Source organism: Achroia grisella, unplaced genomic scaffold, assembly GCF_030625045.1.
Source record: "Achroia grisella isolate CSIRO2021 unplaced genomic scaffold, CSIRO_AGI_Agris_v1 utg413, whole genome shotgun sequence".
Lineage (NCBI taxonomy): Eukaryota > Metazoa > Arthropoda > Insecta > Lepidoptera > Pyralidae > Achroia > Achroia grisella.
The window spans coordinates 743,297-763,309 of NW_026712846.1; the positions used below are offsets into that span (position 1 = coordinate 743,297).

At 30.7% G+C, this 20,013-nt stretch overlaps 1 protein-coding gene across 1 annotated transcript; it reads right to left on the reverse strand.

The window, feature by feature from the left end:
* Positions 1-949: 949 nt before the first annotated feature.
* Positions 950-19,784, reverse strand: LOC131844805 (membrane alanyl aminopeptidase-like). Its single transcript, XM_059193769.1, has 15 exons — positions 19,715-19,784; positions 18,620-19,052; positions 12,855-13,010; positions 12,142-12,456; positions 11,425-11,608; positions 10,438-10,679; positions 9,795-9,984; positions 8,255-8,441; positions 7,018-7,118; positions 6,680-6,856; positions 5,131-5,315; positions 4,707-4,874; positions 4,158-4,295; positions 3,551-3,620; positions 950-2,000 (listed from the first exon to the last, which is right to left on the reverse strand). The coding sequence occupies exons 1-15, from the start codon at positions 19,725-19,727 to the stop codon at positions 1,791-1,793; spliced, it is 2,769 nt and encodes a 922-aa protein (XP_059049752.1). The 5' UTR covers positions 19,728-19,784; the 3' UTR covers positions 950-1,790.
* Between the last annotated feature and the right edge of the window lie 229 nt (positions 19,785-20,013).

Consider the following 20,013-nt stretch of genomic DNA (forward strand, 5'->3'; position numbering starts at 1 on the left):
GAGACATTTTGTCTCTACATTCCTTCATTGTATGTACATAGCTAAAGATCGCCCTACACTGCGTTTGACCGTACAAAGTCATAGTTCGAGAGAAACCTTCATGCAGTCGATGCAAAAATTAGCATAAGTACTATCATTTCTGCATGCTAATATTTTGTAAAACGAAATTATAGTTTTAAGTATAAACATATAAACATTTCAAATTTTATATTGCTTTGGAAAACGAAAAAAAAATTCTCATTAACCTTTAATAAAATTCATAATAGATTTTTTTTTAAAATTGTTATTACTATATTTATATGAAAATATCACAAGTGTTTTTATGAGAATACATTTTACAATAGACATTAAATTCTCAGTACAAAGTGATATTGTTTTAAAATTATTACTACAGCTGTCACTATTATGTTCGAGAGTGTGTAAACAAATTCGAGTTTCATTCGAATACGTAATGACTAATTTTCGTGGTAGGTGATTGATCTTGATCATTATCAAACAATAATGGAACACTTATTCTCTTCCCACGCGTACCATAGGATTAAATACAGTATCCAAGCGTATAGCTTAAAGCTGTATAGTAAATTCAAAATTAATGACGGCCTCGGCGGTTTAGCGGTTTAGCTTACTGCCGATGATCGCAGATTCGATTCCTCGCACGGTACACACATCTGTATTCATGAGTATGACTGTTTGTATCGTCTGAGTGTTTTCTATGTATATTGTGTATGTATTTACAAAAAATTCAATATCTAAGCATTTATATCAGTTATCTAGTACTATTATGTTATCTGTGCTAGTACCCATAATACAAACTCTACTTAGTTTGGAACTAGATGGTGATGTGTGAGTTGTCCTGAGATATTATAATAATTATTATAAAGTGAAGATAGTAAATTAGTAGACGCATTTTCTATTAAACTAAATTTATTTTATATAATTATTTATTGCCTATCTAAATAATACAATATTACATCTATGGATACATTATTTAATAATAAAGTACTAATTACAAAGTGGCAAAGGGATCTCTTTTACAATAAAAAAATACATAAGTACATCAATAATAAAAACACTTAGTCGCTAATTATTAAAAAAATATTATTTGTTACATATAATGTGTATGTTTATTTATATAAATGTAATAAATATATAATTAAGCAATAAATATATGAAGTAGCTGGCAGTGTAAATAAATATTATTTAGTTTTTATACTTTACGACCATACTTATTTATTGATATATATTTGACTGTTATAAACATATAGGTATATTTTACACAGATATATATTATATATAATACATAAATTGAAGTAGATTAAAATGGATTATATGTTAAATATAATTTTAATAATCATAAAGTGGCTTAGCGGGAGACTTCTATTCATATATCCTATTTATTTATATAACAACATCATGGCAGATTAAAAAAAAAATGTATGAAGTAATAGAACTGTAATAAAAAGGTTCGTTATTTGGAACAGAAAAAAAACGTACGCATTGTTTATCACCGCCAAAAAAGAGTGTTATCAATATGTGTGTCTATAAATCTGTCTGTCACATTATTACTATTAAATTATCTTCGAAAACAATACACTGATTTTTCTGCAACTTGTTTAAAAGCTGACGAGATCGAAATTGGTTAATAATATTTAGTTTTAATTGGTTAAAAGTTTTTTAGTTAATTTATGAACATCTGTTGAGACGTTTTGTAGTCGACAAAGCGATCACACCAGTATTTCATGTCAGGTATTTTGAATTTTTTTATGAAATCGTTGGCAATTGTGAAGAGTTTATGATGACTTAAAAATTGCCATAGCCGAAATGGCAATGAGCAGAATACAAGATGGCAATGTAGATATTGCGTTGTTTCTTATTTCCGTCAATATTTCTTCCTTGTGCTCTGCGGCCCACTGTAAATTTCCTCTTACACCATCTACTGCTTTCCTTGCGCTGTCTATTTCGCTTTGTAAACAGTTCGTTGATTGTAGTCGCTCTTCAAACTGAAAAATACAATAGAAATTAAACATTAATTTACTTCAGCTACTATTATCCCAGCTGGGGTAAGCAGAAGCAAAATTTACATAAAATCAATATCAGAAATAATTTATTTATATTGGATATTTTGGCCGCTTCTTAACATCAAGTTTTCAATATTCATATTTTCCTACCGTCCATTTCAGTATATAGATTCAATTGAAAGAACTGGCAAGAAACCCGACTAAATTTATTCTCTTTTAAAGTTTATTACAGTTTATTTACAATGTATAGGTACTTATGTAAGTGTTTATGTCTATCATGAACAACTATTGGCAGCACGTTTGTCATTTAAGTAATCGTTCAGTGAGTAATAATAATATAATATATAATAATAAGTAAATGACTTTGCTCAATAAATATGGTTTAGGTTTCTTAAGGGTCGGCAATGCACACGTGACACCTCGGGTATTTCAGGCGTCCATAGGCTACGGTAATCATTTACTATCAGATGGGCCGTATGCTTGTTTGCTATTATAGTACTACAATATATATATGTATTTCAATTCTTATCCCAGATGGGTCTAGGTAGCGAACTCTGAAAAAGGGCGAGTACAATAGATCTATGTAAGTCACAGTGCTACAGGTCCAAGCAAGTGACAATAACCCGAACAAAAAAAAATTGCTAATATTGTCACGATAAATAAAGTTATTCCGATACTACACACGCAGACACGGGTATAAGCTAGTAATGCAATATTTCTTACGCTGTACCACTAATTGCGAGGCCAAACTAACCCCAATGACCATTCAAACATTCGACGAAACCGTGTAAACATTCATTACAAGTACCACAAGCTTTGTTTGTGATGCTTCAATAGGCCGTTAATGACCATCCGTTTATAAAGGATTAGATCAAAATTAAATAGGTTAATAGGTTAACTCCTACTACAGGCTCCATTCCATATACTTACATATAATTGGAAATGGAAGGAAAAGTAAACAGAGTCCCGGTTTACTAGTTCACTCCTCCAAAAGATCGTGAATTCAAATTTGTACGACACAAAAAAGTTTTGTGTGTCAATTTTATTTCCTGATTGATTTTCCGGCGAAAGAGTTTCCGATAATAAACTTCAAATATAAAAATAGCGGTAAATTTATCACCAACCATGTTGGTTTCGAGTATACTCAACTAAATGCCATCATGTCAAGTGTTGCATTGGACATACAGTTGACAATTCACAATGACTCTATATATATTCACAACGGCAGATTGACTTACAATAGCATAGTCAGAAACATTGGTAACACTTCCTCGGATTTTAATTGAAAGAAATTAATTTGTGATCATATTATTGCATGCTAAGCGATATCATAACCAATTTCACCGGCTTACTATTAATTTAACTACTATTTCTCATGTTTTATACTAGAACACAGATTTGCAAGCTGTTTAGCGGCAGTATTGGGTGAGACAAAGGTACCTACGTAGATAGCTTTATGTAAAGTACTCTGGTATTATTCCGCAATGGTCCCATACATACTAATTATATTAAAATTCAATTTATAAACATACCTGGGTAAATTGGCTCTCAGTGCGCAAAGAGTTTGCAATTGTGGCAACCACAGACTCCAACGTAGTATAACTGGAATAAAAAGTATAACTAGAGAATAGGATGTTGGAATAAAATAACGCATCAAGTTTATATTGAACCTTTCTGCTACTTTTTACTTTCATTTGCTAAATTAAGACTAATATTTAGAATTCTAGACTGAAATATAATCTACTCGCCCTGGATTCGCATGGATGCACATATATTATACATATAATCCTTCGTCTTGAATCACTCTATCTATAACTAAAAACTGCATTAAAATGCGTTGTGTAGTTTAAAAGATTTAAGAGAACAGATAGCGGAAGCGACATCTTTATATATTTACTATGTAAAGATGAAATTATTGGAAAAATATTTTTTTTCTCTATTGTTGTGTTTATTTTTGTGGGACTGGATGGCGATGTGTTAATCGTCCAGGGTTATTTATTTATTTAGACACTAATGCAGTCCACTGATCCGTAACATTAGTATTTCATCACATATTAGCGTAGATCATTACATTGTTATGCTAAGAAAGATAGATATAAAAGAAAGAAAAAGATAAATAGGCATAAATAAATTACTTACCCTGGCCTCCACTGTGAACAACTGAAATTTTCCAAAACAACCTCCACATTACTTGGTGTCTTGAGTACACTTGATAAAGGCGTTGTGAGATCTTGTACTTTGATTTTACTATCTGCTTCGAGCACTGATAAGAGGTAGCTGCAATATTCCAGATTTAATGTAACTATTAAGTAAACACTTAAATTTATTTTTAGAAAAGAGACAACACATGGCAAAAAGAAATTAAAATAAATATATAGCTATTGTTATCGGGCTAATCTTTAATTTTTTTAGCAATTCATAGATTTTTTTTTCTGTTTTTAATTAATAAATTCAGAAAATACTTGGCCGACTGTAATTATTCTATCATGTTTAGAAATATTTTATATTTTATTTATATAGTCTTTATTGCTGGGATAAATTAGATGAATCAAAATTAAAAGAGTAATAGGGTACAAAAGGTGACCATATCGCTTATGTAATCTTTTCCAGACAACCTTTGAGTAGAGGAGAAGCTAGAATAGAATGGTAAATGTTTATTAACGATATATATGAGCTGTTATAACCAACCTTTTTAATTTTTCTTTATCTGAAGTACACCCAAGAATTTCTAAGATGGTCCGTTCCTCATTTCCCAAGTTTGTGGTAAGCATACGATTCCAAAGGAAGTCGTAATCTTCGCCATCACCATTGCGAAGTCCATTGCAGTACACCACTGATCTTATACTTGCTGGAACCCTGAAACATTATTATATAGTAATTACATCTATAATTTATATATATATATATATATGATCGCGGGTTCGATTCCCCGCACAGCACAAACATTTGTATTCATGAGTATGATTCTTAGTAGCGGTCTGGGTGTTTTCTCTGTGTTATATCTATGTATTTAAATCAGTTATCTAGTACTCTCTGCTTAGCATGGAATTAGTTTGCGATGTGTAAATTGTCGTAAAATTTTATGAAAATTAAAAAAAAAGGAGAAACTCACTCTTCATTCTTCTCTCTCAGAGCTCTAAACAGTTCCACGGTGTGTTGTATGCATTCAGTATCACCCAAGTCGCAAGCAAACTCCAATAATTCCAAACGGTTCCTGAGTGATTCATAGTCATCTGTCGGTCTTGGATGGTATCCGAATTCGTTAATAACGTTGCGGACTAAATTGAGTGAAGTTTTCTAGACAAACATTCTTATATAAGTACAGGTGTTATATATGTATAAGCGACTCCACCAATAACGTGACAATATCCCTTTGAAACACTCATAAGCAATATGTGCTACAGACAGCTCGTGCATAGCACGTGCATAGCGGTAGCCACACAACGTACACAAATCGTCAGAACGGTGAGGTTGCTTCGTGAAGCCGTGAATACACTAGAAGGCTTGCGCTTTTGGAAGGAGCTTGGCTGGCTGCTTAGTAGACTCTACACGGACAACGGCCGAGATCAGAGGATAAATGCGTCTCCACATTTATCCTCTGATCTGGGCCGTTGTCCAATTTACATTACACGCGACGCGCACTATTGTAGCACGCGTGCCATTACTGCAGATACCTATGTCGAATTTTAAAAGTGAAATACAACCAATATGACTTCTTAAAAATTGGTTTTATATAGGTGAAAGTTTTTTATAATGAGTTAATTATTTTTTTACTTCATCTGTTAATCTATTACAAAACAAAACATGAAACTTATCCTTTTGTTAAATCAATGTAGATTAGATAGATTCCAGAACTCCTTATCAGACAATAATGCATATGACTATGAAATTGCTATATTATTTCATCAGGCGCTAGAGTAAAACATTCAGCTCAAAGTATTATAGGTAACTTTTATGGTAATCTAGAATGATATTAGCTAAACAGATACATCATGTATCTGTTTAGCTAATTTCATTCAAATCTAGTCAATAGCTTTTGCGTGTAAAATAACCATACAATAAATTTCCATAAATTATCTAGTACCCAAAAGTGATCCTGCTCAGAAAAGTACACCACCTAGTGGTATACTAATTCCAGTGGTATTCTAAACCATGTCCAGGAACTTATTGAAATATATACATGCTTTCATTAAAGATCTTCCAAACACAGGTAGAAGCATTATATATATTACGATAATATGACAATTGTGTAAAACAAACGTAGTTGTTTTCCATGGATTCACCGTGCGGGTGCCAGGTCCATCGTGTGAGAGAAAGGGAAATTCCGAGCAGTTCCCGGGACTTGTGGCCCGGGTACAGATTTAAGGGGCCCTTTACCGAAGTACGTTAATGCTCAACTTATATGTATTTGATTTTTTTATTTGTTTATTATCACAAAATTTATATAATAATATTAATAATAGTGTTTTTTACTAATATAACATTCTTACATTATTAAAAAACATACAATTGTATTTAAAACTATATACATATATACCACAGCTAATGAATGAACGATTAATAATATATATTTTATTTAATTATTTAATTAAAATGCAATAATTAAATAAAATATAGGTATATTATAAAACGTAATGCGAAATTAAACAAAATGTACTTACATCAAGCTCATCAATTATATCCGATTCTAAGTAACGGCTCCTTAATTTTCTTAATCCACTGATTGCAGCCTGCCACACCGAGTAATCGGTCTCTAATGTGAGATATTGTATGATGTAATGCAATTGAGAAAATTGTACTTGATCAGCAATATACAAAGCGAAGATATCGTTGATGATCTGCAATCGAGAATGATTTATCATTATTGCCTCATTTATCATACTCTTTGTTTCAATTTATTGCAGTTTTTTTTTTCGGAGTCTACTTAAAACTTTTAAAGTTAATATTAGTACATTAAAAAGTTCTTTTTTTGCTTTTCTTATTAATTTCTCATATATACCTTAGCTCTGTTAAGATTGTGAATCTTATTTCTATCTTCGCCTTTCAATGCATTTGATATTCTCTTCCAAGATTCGTTATCGTAATTAACCCGGTATAAACCTGTAAAAAGATCATTTAAAAATATTTACTTGATATTTGTTTGGACAGAAAAGAATAATTAAGTATTTATAATATAACTAGCTGACCTCGTGAGCTCTGAATGCGGCCTGCTAGATTTAATCCACAGATTCGGCCTAAATTTTCTACTTATAGACATCAGGGTAGTCAGAGGCAGAGGAGACAGTTGTCGATGTTGTGGTACACAGCACTTGAATGAACTACATTGCACTCGGTATATTTAGAATGCACTGTGACAGGTGCGAGAGGAAAATTTTAGTTTGATACCAGTCTTTTCTTCATTAGTGAATCAGTCAAATTGAATTGATACAAAAATAATTTGAACTCACAACCCCTTGGGCGAAATTCGGAATAGAAAACCGATAAGTCAATATCTCGAAAAATTTGGATACATCTACTATATTGAAATTGATATGATATTAAATATCTCGTGAAATAAAAAAAATATATTACACTTTCAAATTCAGTCAAGAAGATTGAATGAGTAACAATAATAGACCCTAATTTCAATGAATAACAATTTAATATTACAAACAATAAGAAATATACTGAATATGAAATTATTATTAGTGTTATGTTTTTTATTCTTCATTATTTCTTTTATCTGGTTTAAAAGGAGGTAATACTCATCAACAGGCCTTAGTTGGCTAAGTGTGGGAGATGTTGCGCTGTATGAAGATATTATTGAGGAAGTCAGAAGTTTTTTAGTAATACAACATTCTATTACTCATTATTATTATGTTTATCAATAACTAGCTGTTGCCACGACTTCGTCCGCGTAGAATTTAACTTTATTTTTTCCCTTTGGGGTATAATTAATCAAAATCTTTTCTTAGCGGATGCCTACGTCTTAGCATCTACCTGCATGCCAAATTTCACCCCGATCCGTCCAGTGGATTGGGCTGTGCGTAGATAGATCACTATGTCAGTCACCTTTGAGTTATATATATTTAGATTGGAAATTGTTTAAATTTTAGACTATTTATTAACATAATACAATTGGACATAATACTTACTGTTAAGAATGAATGAAAATAAATAAAAGAACCTCCAGTAAACTTAGCTAGATAAAATTTTGGCTTGGCAACTTAGGTAATTTAAAACAAACACGCAATTACCTGATTCTTGAATATTGAACAAGACCCATGACTGTTCTGTTATGTTTAATTCTATTTCAGTACTGCTACCATTCAATATGAAGACAGGTTTAGTATTTTCGAAGTCGATCGAGTCTTTGGTAGTGTAAGTTATAGGTATTTGGTATATCTCGTTTGATTCATAACTTGAATTTGAATAGAAGCGTCTCTGTAAAGGCAAATGTTATTATATATACATTATTATTATTATTATACTTATATGAATGAAGGTATCCGCAGAATACCAGCGTCGTGGCACCCTATCACGACATATGCTGATCCTATTTGGTACCAAAATAATGGATTATGTAAGTGAAAATTATTTTTGTTACTGTTATGTGTATCAAATAAACTTATTTTCTTTTCTTGTCAATGTATATTTTATTCTTCAAAATATAAGAATAAGTAAATTTCTATAAGAAAATAATTGGTAGGTAATAATAAATAAAGCTCTGCGCAAAGCATAGAGTAAGCCTGTTTTCAAACGGAAAATTTTTGATTATTTCTTGAATGAACAAAACAGTTCTTAATTATCTATTGTTGTCATAATATATATATGTAAATTTCTCTTTTATTTAATTTTATTGGTGTATAAAATTTTATTGGTGTATCATTATTATGTATTACAGTAGGTATATATTTATATTTATGTATGTATATTTGTAATTATTTTTAAGAAAACCTATTTACCTATGTTAGGTAAAATTATAGGTTAGTCCTTTCCCACCGCTGCCCATGAACCGCTTTCTGTTCCTTACCTAATGGTTAGCTGGTAGAGAATGCCATATGGCATTAAGCTCGCCAAATTGTACAATTTTTAAAAGTGCAATAAAGAATAAAATAAATAAATAAATAAATAGACATTCTTGTTAATTTGAATTAATACGTAAATAAAGTCATATAATAGTAAAAAAATAGGTATAAATAGACATTTTGTTACTTAACTTTAAAATAATGTGTAAATATAAAAAATATATTACAATTTTTACACAGTATAAAACAAATTCGCTGCCGCTATCTGTTCAGTTATATTTTTTAAACTACGCAACGGATTTTATTGCAGTTTTCTGCAATAGATAGAGTTATTCAAGACGAAGGTTTATACGAATATATGGCTGTTATAGAATAGAAAACGCCGACAAATTCGAAGATTTATAATAGGTACATCCGTGCGAAGCTGGGATAGATTGCTAGTAACTTATGAATGATAATGAATAAATTGTATAAAATTTGCAAGTACAGTTTTCTATGATTATTCAATTTGAATAAGTGATGTATTAAATAATTTATTTTATTATTGATAAATAAAGTTTTCTTTTAAATATACAGTGGACAATAAGGCTAGGATAAAAGTACCATATCACAGGAAACGCATAACTGACATATCACATATCAACATATCACATGATAACGTGATGTCTGTAGCGCTGTTTATGTAGCTCTATAGGTGATGCTTCTGCTTACTATAATAATTTTAATGGGCCATTACGTAATTTTCCATTCCAAATATAAAAAAAATTACCTGGGTTAAAGAAATGGTTTTATTTACATAATCCACTTCTACATTTAAAACAGGATGGCCAGGCTGAGTTATCCACGAGCTCATGATGTCTTTTATGTTGAAACCAGGATATGCAGATAAGGCATTGTATCTTTGAACTCCAGCGTCCAATCCTGAGTATAATTGATCAGGACGACCAGAGCTTAACTGTCTGAAAAAAGAGGGTTGGAATTTTTAAAAATATATAATTTATCAGAAATATTAGTAATACTTATATTAATATATATTTATATATAATAATAGCTGTGCCCGAGGTTTCACATCCATCCATACTCATAAACTTTAGTGTTTGTAATATTAATAAGATACTCGCAATAAAATTATTACAAACTTTTTTTTAATAAGTAATAACACAGGACGATTTACACAGTGCCACCAAGTCCCAAACTAAGCAGAGCTTTGGTTAATTATTTGCTATGTGCTTTAAACAACTACTACAAATACTTACAAATATTTTGTTTGTAATATTATACTTTGTATACATAAAATGCTTAATTTAAAAAACATCCATGTCAATAAAATTATTCATGTAGTGCGAGAATCAAACCCATGACCATTGGATGTAAGGCGGTGCGCAAATAGATTATTTATTGTAAATACTCACGACGTAGTTAAATAAACGTTGAGACCGGTTTTAAATGCTTCATCGCCAATCAAATGGTGTATCATCCGGATAACTGATCCGCCTTTCTGATAGGTGATTGTGCCAAAGTTGCCGCTGATCTCCGATGGCGTGTTAACGTTGTCGTTGGAGATTGGAGTCGAGGTAGGGAAGTCATCTGCATTGTAGGCACTGTAGACAGACCCCGTCACAAGTACATTGTCGGATCTTAATTCCGGCTCGATCTGCAATTTAATCAATAAAATTTATAGAAATAATCTTAATAGAATCACCTTTGAATGGTCATATTTTTCTGATTCTGCCACTCTTTCCGAACGCAGACTCATCACAAAAATATTTATTCTACCACTCATTCTGAACGCAGACTTATCTCAAGAAGAATGAGCAAGTAACTTGCCAGTTGCACTTTTAAAACATCGTTCACTTTACCTTTTTAAAACTTTGTGTGAATACAAACTTCCATAGGGCAGTAAGAGTTTATCAGAGTAAAATAATATATAAAAAAGATTGTTGACATTCGTTATTTGAATTTGCCGCACATTCGCTGTTGATTCAAAAGTCAGAATAATGTATGTCATCCCGGAGCCAGAAGAACAGAAAAAAATATGTCATTTATTTGGGAAGTTTCTAGGCGTAAGAGAATTTCTAATAAAAAGTAGATTTAAAATTGTTTTTCATTTGTAATAGAAAACGTAAAATATTGTTTTATATTTTCAAATGAGTTGTATTATTAATATAATTTTGGTAAAGTTCTTGAGAATGAATTGTTTGTAACAAATTTAAATACTTTACAGATCAACACTATTTAAGAAATAATATATTTCAAAGATAGTGTCACATTATAAGATTATGTATACCATTCATGTATATAAGTGACGGTTACCGGTTATCATCAGGTGGGTCGTTATTTGCTATTTCAATTATAAAAATTGAGAATTGCGTGTTCATTTAGATAAAAAAAGCACTCACCAAATATGTAATATAATCTTGGAAGTAATTGGCAAACCCTTCATTCAGCCAGGCATCACTCCACCAATGACACGTGACCAGGTTCCCGAACCACATGTGAGCTGTTTCGTGTGCTATAATCTGTGCCACTCTATATTTGTAATAAGCTAACGACTCCTCAGGCTCGTATAAGAATAGAGATTCTCTGTAAATATTTATAGAGTACATTTTTTAATACAATTGATTTTTTTTATTTTAGGTATACATATTGATAAGTGGTTTCATGAGCTATATAATCTGTACCACCATATATTCCTAATAACGACTCCTCAGACTCGTATAGGAATAGAGATTCTCTGTAAGTATTATATAGAGTACATTTTTAAATAATATGTTTTTTTATTTTAGGTATACCACTTGATGTTCGGTTTCATGAGTTATATAATCTGTGCCACTCTATATTTGTAATGACAACTCCTCAGGCTCGTATACGAATAGAGATTCTCTGTTAGTATTTATGGACTACATTTTTAAATTAATACGATGACTTTTTTTTTAATTTGGGTATTTATAGTTAGTAAAATATTACAATCATTATGTTCTATATTCCATCATGCGCTATCCACCACCTTCGATCTTTTCTCCTTTACCCAAAGCCTTTTGTACCACATACTATAAATCTAAGTGTTTTTGTATTTTTTTTAAAGTACAATATAGAGCAATGAATAAATAAATTACCTGTATGTCACTAAACCCCAGTTTTCCATAGCACCAGCTCTGAAATCCGGTAAACCTACATGATCCAACTTCAATTGTTCATTTGTTAAGAAATAATTAACGTTTAGATACTCGCCGAGTTTGTCAACAGATTTCACGGCAAAATCGAAGGTGAATTCAGTCTGATTAATTGCTTCGGGTCTTGTGTAAATGCCGACAGGTTTACTCTGGTCAGGAGATTGTTTTGCGAGAACAAAGTCAGATATTACAAATGCAACCAAATATGTTGACATGATTGGTGATGGGTAATATAAATCTCTTTCATACCCGTTTCCCCTGAAAGAAATAATATTATTATATACTTTCGCAAGTTAAATTTCCGGGATAGTAGATAGGTATATGAGTACAATGAAGCAGGCGTCAGTATTTTGGATCATTTTTTACTCTGTGGTCACGGGTTCGATTCCCCGCAAATATTTGCATTCATGAGTATGATTGTTTGTAGTGTTCTGAGTGTTTTCTATATATGTTTAAAGTATTTCTATCAGTTGTTTAGTACCCATTGCACAAGCTGCTTTTGTTTGGAACTATAGATAATGTTGTGTGAATTTGTATTCAACAATTTCCAAATATTTGTGATGCGCTTTTTTCTTACGCAATGAATTAATTAATTTCTAATTATGTTGCGTGTTGTTTGTCTGCCTATAAAGAAATAAAATATTATTCGTTCTTACAGGTCTGTTGTATTTTGTCTTTTCATATTCGATAAAGAATTATATTTCGTTGGTCTGTCTATCGAAACTGTAAAGGTAGCTTTTAGTTGTGGTTCGTCGAAGCATGGGAATGCTCTCCTTGCATGTGTTGATTCGAATTGAGTTGCGCCCACCCATCTGAAATTAAAAAAAATGTGTAATTAGTGAAACATTGTTTAAATCATGATTTACTTATTGTAGTATTCTTATTTATTTTTTTACTACGGTGGTAGCCAACAATATTACCAACATATCGGATGATAAACGGTTACCGTAGCCTAGGATGGCTAAAAAACGAGCGGGGTCACGTGCTGTTTACCGACCCTTAAAAAACCTTAAGCCCTTATTTCTCTTCCCATCTTATGTCTATTACTTTTATTCCCGTACTAGACTTTTTACAAAGTCACCTGTATGAGTAGGTACAGCCAGACTGTTTCACCAATTTCAGTTGCGAGGTGGCTTGTTTTTAAACCGAGTTTTAATTGAAAAATGATTAATGAAATATCATGGTTTAGAGGCCTCACACGTTAGTTACCCGGAATAAGTGCTAAAGGCGTTAAATTCATTACCAAATAATTCTTACAAACATACATCGGTTTTATCTTATGTCAAATATGTATCGGATGAAAAAGAAAAAGAATGGATAATATTTATTTATCCATTCTTCTTCATGATCACTTGAATCATTTTACTATCTCAGATATTTTTTTTTCTCTTTATTTTGGCAACAAACAGTCGTTATATAAACATATAAATATACAAATAAACGTATTTTTACAATAGACATTGAGTGCCGAAAATTTTTGTTTAATTTAGTGAGCCTAGTGGACTAAAATAAAAACAAAATAATACAACTACAAAGAAAATGAATAAGAAAAAATAAATAAGAATATTACAGTACAAATATTATAATAACAAAAATAAAAATAAAAATAAAAAGGGGTTACTTTAGTATTTCGAATAGTTTCTTTCTGTATGTAACTAAGGTGCAACAAAACGGATCCAAGTCAACGGAACGGAACGGGGTATAAAGCAATGACTGGTATAGTTCTTTTTAAATCGTGGTATAATAATAATAAATTATAACAATGGGTCGAAGTTCAATAATGACCGAAAGGTGTTTTTTTCCATCCAACAATCTTTAGCAGATAACTTTAGGGAAGAAAAGAGAAATTAGAAAGTAGTAGTGAATTTGGTATTAATGGTATAAAGTAAAATATTCTAGAAAATTAGTAAAAATATCAAAACTACTAATACTATAAAATAATAAATACAGTCCGAGAAATATGAACCTCCATCTTTATTTATTTACACTTTATTGCATCAGAGATTAAAATACAGAGAACATAACCAATTTCTTCCAGACAACATTTGGGTAGATGGAAGAAGACAGAAAGTGGTAGGTAGTTTTACTGTTAAGACTTTTAGTCTTCTAAAAAAAATCAACAATAATAGGGAAAAGGATTAACAGTAAAGCAATTCTGAGATTACATTAGTATATGTATATCATCTTCAAGAATTAAGATAAGAAATTCTTCACATTTATAACCGTTGTCGTATTATTTGTTTTATACCGAAATAGAACTATGTTATATGAAGTAATACGACGAATAATCAGTATTAACTTATCTTAAGTATATTTGACTCCGCAATTCATAACTCTTATATTTCAAGAACTTATTGTTTATTTTTTCCATTTAAAAATTAATTAATTATTTTATACATTACATTATTTATACTATACATTATTGCACTTAAAAAAAAGATTTTATATGTTAGAAATGTTTTTAGCAAAGGACTTATCTCTAAAACAGATCTCTACCAGTTTATTTAAAACAGCGTGACACAGGAAGTGGCGTGTGGGTCACATAATTGCAATTAATAAAATTACGAAAAGACAAAATTGAGCATAACTACCGTGGCTCTGGCGGCGTTAATACGACCTATAGATAGTGTAGGGCACGCCCCATCTCATTGTTAGGGTGACCTATTTCGCCCTACTCCATTGTAGAAGCGAGTTTGTATATCCTATTCCAACTACAACATGTTGGAATATGATAAAAACCTAATCATTTTTCTACCTTAAAAGAATTTTCGTCACAGAACGAATATTCGTTCCACAAAATGTAAAATAATATCAAACCTTGATATTATTTTACATTTTGTGGAACGAAGTCTTACAAAAAGTATATTAATTTAGCTCAACAATTTCATTTAAAACTGAATTATCATACATAAGATTATATAACTGATATCACCGTGGTATTTATATCTTCTTAGAATTATGTATGTTTTGTTTGACGAGATAACGTAAGCACGGATCTTTTTGATATCTCCCGTGGAATATTATTTAATATCTTAATGTATCTTTGCTCTCAATTAAGACAATTCGTAATTAACAAATACCTAAGTCTATGTAATAAGGACTACCCAACTTGGATCATTTTTCGTAACACAAAATAACCTACATATTTCAATCGCCATCAAATACGACTATTACTTATTATGATTAAAATACTAAAATACTAGGATCTATTCCGAAGAATTATTCAAAATAATAAAAATGTTTCTTTATAGAAATTATTTTTTGTAAATACATACATAATATTCATAGAACACACCCAGATAAATAACTGTACTCATGAATATAAATGTTTCTACCATACGAGGAATCTAATCCACGACCATAAGAAGTAAGGCGGTATGCTAAACCTTTCGATCACCGAGGCCGTCAAAAAATGCAAAGATTTTTTTCTTAAAAAAGTCTAGAACCCAAAAATAACACCAAGGAAAATAAACAAGCTTCTTTAAATCCAAGAGATAAGTAGATACGATTTAGTTTGCACAATACAAGGATTACCGCAAAAGTTGCAATGGAAAATATTTGACTATATCAAGATAGTTATCAAAGATAGTATTTAAAGTGATATTTCTAGTAAAATACAATAAAACTGAGATGATATTGATTAAGTTACAACACAGTTAGTTACCATAAAAGAGAATAATCCTAGAGAAATATAAGATTAGAGATGGTAATACGATTCTGATGGACCGACTTTGGTGTAGTTTCTATTTATAAGAGCATATGACCGAGACATTTCTTAGCTATTATTTATCTGTTCTGTTCAAGTGTTAGATGACTTCTCAATAAATTTCTAATTAACGAAGGGATTTCACCAATTTTTTTATCAAGGGCATTTGAATTAAATTTCCTTAATTTTGTAATTGTTATAAACTGATGGAGTTATTTTGAACATTATCAAATAAAGAAACAAATAGTCATTGTAAGAAACGAAGAGTCATTGTAAGTGGAGACTCTTAAAAGATCGAACATATTTCCTAACTTCCATAAGAAGTGTGATTCATTAATATAGTACTCCAGTCAGCTCGTGACCATGGCTAGTACAATCTAGTCGAATTGTAGAGGTAAATACCTTAATCTGCCATAAATGTATTCTTGTTAAAACCTGATTAACAATATTAATAATGTATATTAAACGCAAAAGTTTAAAAATAAGCGTGATTTAGATGACTTCGTTTAATATCTAAATCACACGTTATGGATTTCATAATTTACAACCACTATTACTTATAAGTACAACGTGACATGTGAAGACAATGTGCTTAAAATATCATGTAATAACTAAAACTTATTCAGTGTAATTGATAACAATACAGCAAACGACAGCTCTAGTTTCACAATCACTATCAAGTATTTTCGTCTGAGTGCTTCTTCAGAATGTCATTGTGATGTTCTGTATCTATCCATCAATAGTTAGATATAACAGATTATATTACATAAACAGCGTTACGTAGATATATTTTGTATCTAGCGTACAGAATACTGTAATAACGGTATATTTATGAGTATATAGAATACAAAAGTCATTTCCTTTCGACAGTTATCTTTTTTTACGTAAGTGAATATACACAGCTGGCCGTTCAATTGTTAGTAAGTGGTGATCGGCATTTATATGTTCGTGCCACCGTTCATGATAGCTTCTTTTTCTAATCTGAGTATGTTTTCATGGCTTCGTTATGTGCCTCGCTGCCTTATCACACCGAATGAAATTTGAATTTTGATTCAAATGAAAAACAACTGCAAATCAAGTTGCTAAGATGCTTAAATTGGTGAATGAAATACTCACTTGGAAGACTTCATTTATAGTTTACCTTAGTAATTTTAGCCATTCTTCAGACCGGCTTGGTGCCTTTTATTTTCGTTCTGTACCTAATCTATAAAGGAACTGATTCCAATCCAATACCTTGGATTTTTTCGATATATTTTAATAGGATTTTACTTTTACTTTAATAGTGGCGGCAGCTGGCCTTCACAGCTTCACCGAATGAAAATGAGTAAGTGCAGAGGAAACCCGCGGAAGGACTTATAGAGCGACTGAAGGCGAACTAACTGACGAAGTCGAGAAATTAAATTATACCGATTAACACCTTTATACACATACAAGGACATTCTTGAATAAAGTCCTATTACTCACTATACAAACCGTTATGTTAATATGTAATTAAGAAAATTAATTGAAATAAATTAAGAACTTTTGATAGTCGCTTTAATATTAAGTATTAATAAACTTTTATTATTAAATTAACGTTTATACTTAGGAGAAATGCCTATTAAGTTTTAATATATAATAGTGATTTATATCGATTGTTTCATCCATATGGCTCTATAGAAATAGTAAAGAGGCAATTCTAAAAGAAGAAAGTACGTAGGTGATACTAACCTTTGAGATATTTATAAATAGGAAAAACGTCATATTCATTTTATATAATGCAGTGTTTTGTTTTATGCTATTGATCAAATAGTACATAATATAAAGAAAAGAAAAAAACCTATGAATAACAGGCAAAAGATCAAAATAAAATAATTTCCTAAAAATTTGGCATAATGTTCAAACGTGTAGGCACGTAGATTACAATCGTACTACTTATAACAGATTTAACGTATTCCCTGATAGCAGTTTAAACATTATGAACTCTTTCATAATAATACATATATACCTTCAAGACTATTCGAGATGGTGTTAGTCTTTATTGGAGTTATAGTATTTTAGTTGAATCCAACATGGTTGGGGGCAATTCTACCGGTATATCTCGGATTAACATTTATTATTTTTAAGTCGCCGAAAAGTCAAACCAAAAATGTTCAATGAGAAAGTTTACTAAGTAATAAAGTAGATTGCAACTCCAAACCTTTATGAGTGCATAAAAATAATTTAGCTATATAAATTAAATATGAAATTACATCACACTATATTCTACTATCACATGCCAATAATATAAATGCCAAAATATGTATATATATGTGTTTATTACCTGTTTTAACTTTCGAAACGGTTTAACGGATCATAATGAAAGAAACACTTAGATCAAGGCCTTAAAACATTTAGCACCGGAAAATCTGATTAAATTTCGGTTTCTAACCACAAGCTTGATCATATTTTACCCAAATTTCGTAGGTCACAAACTTATATTATATCATACATTCTTGTACGAGAGATAAAATGTCCTTGTACCAATGGCCAAAAATCTCGTATATCCTATACATAACGTAAGGACATCTTGGAGTTCTTAGTGAGTAGAAGTCTCACAGTACGCGCTTGCCTTCCCTGCGGCTTTCGGGTCACTATAAAGATTTTCTCCAAGTAAAAAAAAGCTATCTTTAACTCAATTAAAACACACGTAGTCGCAGCTCTATACCTATGTATATATAATATAAGGGTACTTACTTTGTCTCGCCTTTCTCCGTATAAGTAGCTCCATAGAAACCATTGAGATCAGTCCTAACAGGACCTCTATATCTGATTGTCAAAGCGTAATCTGTGTTAATTTGCAAATTATTTGACAAATTAATGTATGCGAATTCTAATGTCTCATTAAATTCCACTGAAGAGATAGTTATAGACGGCGTCAGTGTTACATCAGCATTTGTGAAATTAAGGTCCAACGAATGAAGCTGAATCACATTTGTATCTGTGGCCGTTCTGAAATTAATTGTCACTTCTCCTTCGAAGATTACAGGGCCAGGGTTGGCGCCTTCATAATTTGGTGATATTCTAACATTGTACGCAGATGGTGTTATTGGTGTGCTCAATCTGTAGCTTGTATCACCAAATGCAGTAGCCACAAATATACAAAATAATATTATTAGACGGCCCATAGCTGAAAATGGAACAAATGTATCAAATCACTTCACACCAAAATTCCTTTGACTGAACAAAAGTAGTAAGTATATTCCGATATTTAGTTAAGAATGCGATTTTATTTTTATTGCATAATATATTTTATGTATTCGCTGTAAGGTTTATTATATATTATTTAAACAGAATAATAAAATGAATTGCAAATTGGTGCAAATATATATAATATTACTATAGTATATATTTTTTTATTTAAGTGAAGTTCTTGTAGTGACGTCGAATCTATTTTTAAATAGTTTATTTATATATCATTATTATTATCAATCCCCTCATTTATAGAATTAATAAAAGCACATTTGTTTTTAATTATTAAATAAATCATTACAATATTACTAAAATTTATTAAGTTTTTAGCTTTATTAATTGCTAGTTACGTTACATTAAGCGATATATGTATATTATATTGTATTAAAAAACATTCCTATATTTAGAGTGCCGACAGATAAATTGAAAATTAAATAAAATAAATTAAGATCCGATATCTGTAACTTTTTCTCTATTTATGATTATAATCATTTTTAATTAATTCGAATTTTGAACTATATATTAAAATAATTTAATTTACTTCATAATCTACAATTATAAATGTAAAATTATAAATAAATTTAATTAAAATATACTCACCTCCTGTAGTCATTGCGACTGAATGGTGAACACTATTGGAACTGTGAAAGTATGTGAATTTCAGTTTTAAGTAGTGATAACGGAGATAAGGGATCTCAGTAAAATGTAGTCTTGTGTACTTAAAGTTGTTATCGGTATTATCTTAAGATTTAACATGGAAACGAACGGTTTCATCCGATACAAATAGAAAAACCGTAGGCAGCAGGAGATTATTTTCAATCTATTTACTGGTAAGACTATCTATATCTAGCCTTACTTTGATGTTATCGTAATAACCAATTAATTTATTTTAATTATTT

Excerpts from the sequence above, each read along its gene's own strand:
- LOC131844805 (XM_059193769.1), bottom strand. Across the intron at positions 3,621-4,157 it reads TGTTCACAGTGGAGGCCAGG|TTATACTACGTTGGAGTCTG; the intron begins GTAAGTAATTTA and ends TTTTTATTCCAG. Across the intron at positions 2,001-3,550 it reads CTGAGAGCCAATTTACCCAG|TTTGAAGAGCGACTACAATC; the intron begins GTATGTTTATAA and ends TGTATTTTTCAG.